General features: G+C 37.5%; 1 protein-coding gene across 1 annotated transcript; it reads left to right on the forward strand.

Moving 5' to 3' along the window:
* The first annotated feature begins 4,577 nt into the window (after window positions 1–4,577).
* On the forward strand, window positions 4,578–6,505 carry cfd (complement factor D (adipsin)). The gene is made up of 5 exons (XM_026310500.1): window positions 4,578–4,737; window positions 4,895–5,051; window positions 5,304–5,445; window positions 5,563–5,853; window positions 6,306–6,505. Exons 1-5 carry the CDS (start codon window positions 4,674–4,676, stop codon window positions 6,483–6,485), a joined length of 834 nt encoding a protein of 277 aa, XP_026166285.1. The 5' UTR covers window positions 4,578–4,673; the 3' UTR covers window positions 6,486–6,505.
* The last annotated feature ends 708 nt before the right edge of the window (window positions 6,506–7,213 follow it).

A 7,213-nucleotide genomic window follows, 5' to 3' on the forward strand; every position in this document is an offset into this window, starting at 1 on the left:
TAAATTATGTTTAGATAATTCAGCTTTTGATGGGAAAATATTAGCGAACACAGCTTTAAACAAAACAAATTTACAAAATTCAATTTAAAACTGATGCATTTGCAGATTTAACATATTCACTTCAAGAGCAGATCCTGCCTTTATGTTTAATTATGTTCTTAAAATGAATGGACAAGTATTTTTTATGTTTTTATAGATTAATTTAATGTTAAACGCCTTTAAATGTTGCCTAAAAGAGCACGGTGTGTTATGATTAGTCCTGTTTTAAATCCAATTAAAAATAATTAAAGTACTTTTCCAAATTTATTACTAAAAGATTTATCTTCATTGTGCTCTAAAGTATATGTTATGTATATTTTATGGGTTCCTATTGGAACAAAAATCAATCACCTTACCTATAACTAAAAACACAGGCTGTCGTGTTTTTCAAAACGCTTTAGGAGAAATATGACTATGAGCTGCAGAGTGTGATGACGGCAGGTTTGTGGGACCCCAGCCTGAAGTAAGAAGAGAGATTAGAGAGATTACACTTAAACAGTATCTCGTCTTGTGGAGCCTGTTCTAACCACCAGCTCCCATCAGATGGGCCTGGGCCGATGGAGGAAACAGCAGAGATTATAAGCGTTTAACAGTAATCCCCCTGTTCTGGAGCAAAGCCAGCACAGCGCTGAAGACCACCACTCAGCTGCAGAGACAAAGGGAGACATGCAAAGAGACAGACTGAGGTAAAAACGCCTAATTTTCAATCAATATTCCCATTTTTACAGATGTTTATTAGGATTTTAATTATAAAATCCATATTCCATATTGGAGTTGAACACAAAATGCAGAAATCCTGAAATCCTGCAATTTAAAGAAAATAATGCAACCAGCCTTATGTTAATTTTATACCACATGTTTATACCACATAAATATTGGGATTTGGGAGATTTGGGCTTCTTATTATCATAATTTAGGCAACAAAAATAGTTAATAACATTTTTGTTAATATATCACTTTCTCTTCATGATGGTTCACTGACAAATGCAGCCCACAAATAACTGCTGATGTAGTTTTTGATGCATTTTGATGCATCCAAATCCAAACGACGCAGCAGGATAAACAAAAAGCTGAATAAGTTACACTTTGTCAGCTTTTAAGACCCATTCTACATATTTGGAAACATTATTATTATTTCACATCCTATATCTCCCCAAAGAGTTTTTTTTATTTGTCCTGTAAAAATCAACTCAGTCTCACCTGCTGAAAAAACTAAAAGTATGTTTAGAGAATTTTAATAGCATCAGGAATGATTATTAAATTTAACAGCTGTCTAGGCTCGTCAATCAATTTTGAAGTAATTGATGGTGCACAATCGTCCTGCACATATTCGGATCATAAACAGTGCCAGGCAGACTGACAGCCTGCTGACTCAGTGTCTGAGAATGAGAGGCAGAGGTGGAACGAGCAAGAGAGGGAGGAGAGACACCGAGAGCTAGAGCGTAATGAAACATTTAGAAAACATAAAGTGGAAAATGACTCTGATAACTGGGTCGGTGCCAGACCACACACATGGATGGGCAGATATGGATTTCTACACACAAACACGAACACATGTTGGTTGAACGCACCTTGGTTGCTTGAGGCTGGGTTGTAGTTGTAACTCATCTCAAAGGCAACAACAACATTTGAATATAATAATAACGAACAACAAATCAGCCTTAGACACATATACTGCTGTACATAATCCACGGTGTCAAACAAACAGGCTCATATTTTAATTCTGGGAAATAAAAGTACTGAAGTTCATTATTTCAGATGTATAAAATATATAACATTCAATTCAAGTCTTAAGGAATTAGCTTAAAATATTTTTCTTTACAGTAGATCTTTGTCTAAATTAACTCATCATCATCTATGCAAATACAGATGTCAGTTTTAACCAGCATTTATAATTACGTTCTTCCTACCTTGTAATTGTGACTATATGAGTCATGACTTAATTGTAGAGAAGCAGGAAAACCCTATAAAAAGATTTAAAAATAATCCTCCACAGGCATTATTGTCCCACTTTACAGTAAGGCAACTACAGGATCATCGGCAGGTCAAACCTCCTAAGACACTGAAGGGAAGCTCTTAGTAAGCGTTTGTGTAACTTTAATGATCATAATAGCTGTGTTTTTGCTAAAATGATCATAATGACATAAAATTGGAATCCAGTGCAATTTACAGACCCCGACAAGTTTTGAAATGCGTTCATGTGCTGGACGCTCTCCAGTCCTCATTTGACGTTCATTCAATTTTCTGTAAATGCCTTAAAACTTAATATTCACCTTCTGCAGAATCCTCCAGCCAACTGTTGGCTGTTAAGACAGCAAGCAATTTCACATTTTCTAGGAACACTTTTTACTGTGTTCTTACCTGCAGAGGGCAGTGCAGGTCAAGAATAAGAAAATGTGTTGTCCGTGTCTGTGTGTCAGCAGGAAACCATCATAAATGTTAAAACAGACTCCAGAGCTTCGAAGGCAAAAGATGCACAATCTCAGGTCAGCTAAAAGACTTTTCAACCACTCAGCAACGTAACGCTTCCCAATAATTTACTAAATGGTCTCCTGGAAAGAATTAATAATTAATCACTTTAGGGTTTAAGGCAGGTCACATAAAGGCAAACAATTCAACTTCAATATTCATCCTAAAGTTTCTAATATAGATGAATAATATTTATATCAGTTGATATAACCTTAAATTAATCAGATAATATTATTGTGATCAATCAATCTCAATGATCTCATTTGAAAAAGGGAACCAAGTACAAGAAAGTGGTATAATAATATTATAGCATCAATACATATTCCATTTAATGGGAATGTGTTTAGATCTATTGAAAATATTAAATGTCTGACATGACCAAAAGTGATTTATTATGATTGTGCAGTTGATATAGAGCCTTTATGTTGATTTCCATGTTGACGTCAGTTTACGTTATCATTTATAGTTTGACAGTCAGACAGAGGCTAAACTTCCTGTTCCTGTTTTGATTATGGGATGGTCTTCAAACCTCCCCAAAGCTCTCCTGCTGCATGTGTGATAACAAAGACATGTGGAGGAGATGAGCACTGCTGAGTGAACGTCGGTACAGAAACTGAGGCTAAAACTGTTTTTCTGGTTATTCTTTTCATAATCTGTGCTGCTGATGTGGGCTGGAAAGTTATAAAGAACTCCTTGATTTGAGGTTTATGTCAGGTTTATTGAAAAACCACAGGTTAAAGGTGGATCAGGTTTGACAGCACACTGTGTCTAAAACACTCACCAGGTACAACAGACCTTTATTGAAACAGAACAACATTAACTACATTTCCCTGGGTAAAATATTTGACGTGATAAACTCATGCTCTCATCCTCTTCGTCTCCACCTCACATATAATCAGCTACACAGAAATTTCCCCAGACACGATATTGTTTTATCAGTTCAAGCAGGATTATTCTGTCCAAACAGGACTTCCAGTGAAACAAACAGCCCTCAGAGCTGCTCCATGTAAATGTATGGGGTGGGATCTGTGCAAGAGCCCAGTTTGTCAAGTAACATCAAAGTGAGGCTGAAAAGACTGTAAGATTTAACACAGGACTCTACAATTAACTACAGCCTTTTACAATTACAGCACTTACTGCACATAAAACCTATCAGATAATTAGATACTGTTGCAGAATTGTCATTTACATGTCAGCATCACGTTTGATAACTATTTTATCTCAATCTGTGTGTTTATCAGTGGCTTCAAGCAGTGAGATGAGGTTCCCTCTCTGGATCCTCCGTGTTATCAATCTTTTGTCACCGCTCTAAAGACATCTGGAGGAGCGATGCCTGCCGTCTGGTTCTGTTCAGGTCTGGGCTTCACAAGGTGATGAAGATAGTGAGGAATGCTCTCGGATCAGCTACAGTGTCCCTGCTCAGGTCCTGCAGCTGTTGCACTGGTTGAAAATGTTTCACAAATAATGGATGAACAAATGATTTTAACCTAAACCCTGATACACTGATGCCATAAATCTTCTTTGGTATATTTGTGAATTTGCACCCTTGTTATGCAAGAAATAGGAATAATGTCCTTATAATAATGTCTCCCACCTGTTATATTTTAGTTTTTATGTTTAAACACGTTGAATAGTTTGTTTCATTAAATGTATGTCTTAGTTTAAAGTTTGTACATCTACTCTAGTGTTTAGGCACAGCATAGATGATCAGATAATATTTATGACCGCTGCTCCAGATGGACTGTGTTTATGTTTTCCTGCTGGACTTTAAGTAAAAGATGATGTCCTCTTTCTGCACAATGTCAGGGGAGGTTCATCCCCATCTCAGCTTTATTCCATAACCTGGAATGCTATTGGAAAAACACCAACGAATGAAAGTTTCTGCACAGTTTTGCAGAAATTCTGAAATTGACATCTGAAATTAAAACTTTACTGAATCACAGGAATAAATGTCAATAAATATACAAACATTACAGAAATTTAAGTGAAGAAAAGTAAAAAGCAAGAGATTTTTGTTGTTCACTCCAGGGACCAGGGAGCAAGGAGGCTTGCCAGACTCCTACTTGTGTCTTGCGCCATATCTACTTGATTTATGTTTCCTCTCTTTCAAGTGGAAGCCTTTAAAATACCAGAGTCTCTAGTTTTAGTTTAGTTGAACCAACATCATGGTGTCCAAGAAAGAAGAGCTTGTGACTGCAGCTGTTTTTGTTGCTATCCTCATTTCACAGAGTAAGTAAATTCAGTCCATTGCTTAAGATTTTTATTTGCCCTGTATTATTGTTGCTAATGTGTCACTAATGTTTTTGTAACAAATATTCTGCCAGTAATCTAAAGCTAAATAGAATATAAGCAATGTGACTTTCTTTGTGTGTATGGGTGATTTCAGGTGAGGGGATAATTGGTGGCAGAGAGGCAGCACCACACTCTCGGCCATACATGGCCTCCATCCAGGTGCCAGAAGGAGAGAATATGAAGCATGAATGTGGAGGATTTGTAGTTGCAGATCAGTGGGTCATGACTGCAGTACACTGTCTGCCAAATGGGTAAGGAACCCTGCTGCTAAGATCGATGTAGTTGGTTAGAGGGTGTAGAGAACAGAACTTATAGCTGAGGTCAAATCTAGTACATTTACCTCCAAGGGGCAGTTTTTTGCACAAACCTTTTTCTTATGCTCACTTTTGCTGAATATGTTTGTAAAAAAAAAAAAAGAAAATGTATCATCTTATGATGCCATTTTGTTAAATATTATTGAACGCTGTAATACTAATAATTAGCCTACTGTTCTTTGTGCACAGGCCAAATGGAAGGAAAGTAGTGCTGGGTGTCCATTCTCTGAGTGAGCCTGAGGAGACAAAGCAGACCTTTGACATTTTGGAACTTTACAACCATCCAGGCTTCAACCCGTCAAATTATGATAATGACATTGCTTTAATTAAGGTATTTAATTTTATTTTGTGCCAGTTTTCGTTAATACAGAAGTCTCAAATGTTAATTGTTTTGTTATTATGTTTTTTTGGATGATTTTTGGAACACCTTTCTGTATGATTTTTGCAGCTGGATCGGCCATTTAACAGCACTTTCGCTGTCCAAGAGGTGCAATTCCTGCGAGCAGGCGGCACAAACCCCGACACTAATGCAGAGGTGGACACAGCTGGCTGGGGATCCCTTGACAACATGGGGTCCAGACCAGACAAGCTCAAAGAGGTGGTCATTGAAGTGATGAGCGCGGCTCGGTGCAGACGCGGTGACTACTTTGGCAAAAAGTTCACCTTTAACATGATATGTGCACACAAAATATGTGAAGAACCCTGCGATCAGCCTTACAAGAAAGAAGACAGTTGCGATGTGAGTTTTAATACTTTCTCTTCTGTTGAGCGACTGTTGAATTTGTGATAGAAGACACACATCTAGTCAGTATGAACATATTTTTCTGTATTAACACAAAGTTATGTACCAATTTATTTGTATTGGGACGACCTTGATTAGGTTTTGAGTTTGAGGTTACATCCAAACTGTAATCAATAGCCCTGCACAGTGTCAAGTTTCTGCTGTTAGCATTCAAACACACTAATCTAAGAAAGAGACTGTAATAAACATTATGCCTGCTAAACAATAGGACGTTACCACGCTGAGCCATCAGCACCGGCTGCACTCATGTTACATGATATGTGCTTGTGGTTCCCTCAGCTATGTTTCACTTTCATCCACTGCTCACTGCCAACTAGAGGCATCACTGCACTCTGTCAGATGAATTCCCGTTTAAGACCCTTTCTGTTTGTCTCTGCGTGGCCTTTCAGGGTGACTCCGGAGGTCCTCTGCTCTACAATGGCACCGTAGTAGGCATCACTTCAAATGGAGGAAAGAAGTGTGGCCAAATTAAAAAGCCTGGAATTTACACCATCATCTCCCACTATACTGAGTGGATTGACAACACTATGGGCCTGGAGCCTGCTGCTACACTGGACCAGAGCAATTAAATAAAGGAGAGCAGACATTACAGTTATTAGCAGCATGTTATAGTTTTTAGTGGAAGTCCTGTTTCCACCACTGCTTTAGCAATTATTACTATTATATGTAGGCCACAGTTTCATTATTGTTACAACTAATGCATCACTAGAGATAGAGCTCCACAATGTAAATTAACCAAAAGAATATATTTCACACTATCAGACATATCATTTTATCAAATCACTTTATAAAGGAGTCAATAAAATTGATCACATTCAGGTGTCATTGTTATGGAGTTGTTTATTATTTTCTACAATAAGCATCGGCTGCAGTATCACAGAGCGTACTAACTGCAAATAACAAAAGCTATAATTTAATGGGTAAATAAAAAGTCATACTGCAGCAGATTTGGTCATAGATTGAATTAATTGACAAGTTATGTTACAGTGAAGCGTTTAGCATGTTGTTTTGATGCAGTCGTGTTGGTAAGTGAGTACATCTGAAGGATGGTGTTTAAGTCTTATGCAATCAAGATATCAACAAGCAGCTCCCACACACTTTTCAGATAAGTACTCATACCAAAAGGGAAAGTCCGAAAGTAAATCAAATCTGCAGCTGCACTCCTTGTTCCCCCTCCTGTGCTCTATGCACATAAACATAGATATAAATAATCCTGATGTGCTCTGTTCTTCGGTTTATTGTGGAAAATCCCCACATCACCACCACCAATACATTTCAATTTAAAAAACAATGTGTG

Source organism: Mastacembelus armatus, chromosome 22, assembly GCF_900324485.2.
Source record: "Mastacembelus armatus chromosome 22, fMasArm1.2, whole genome shotgun sequence".
Taxonomy (NCBI): Eukaryota; Metazoa; Chordata; class Actinopteri; order Synbranchiformes; family Mastacembelidae; genus Mastacembelus; species Mastacembelus armatus.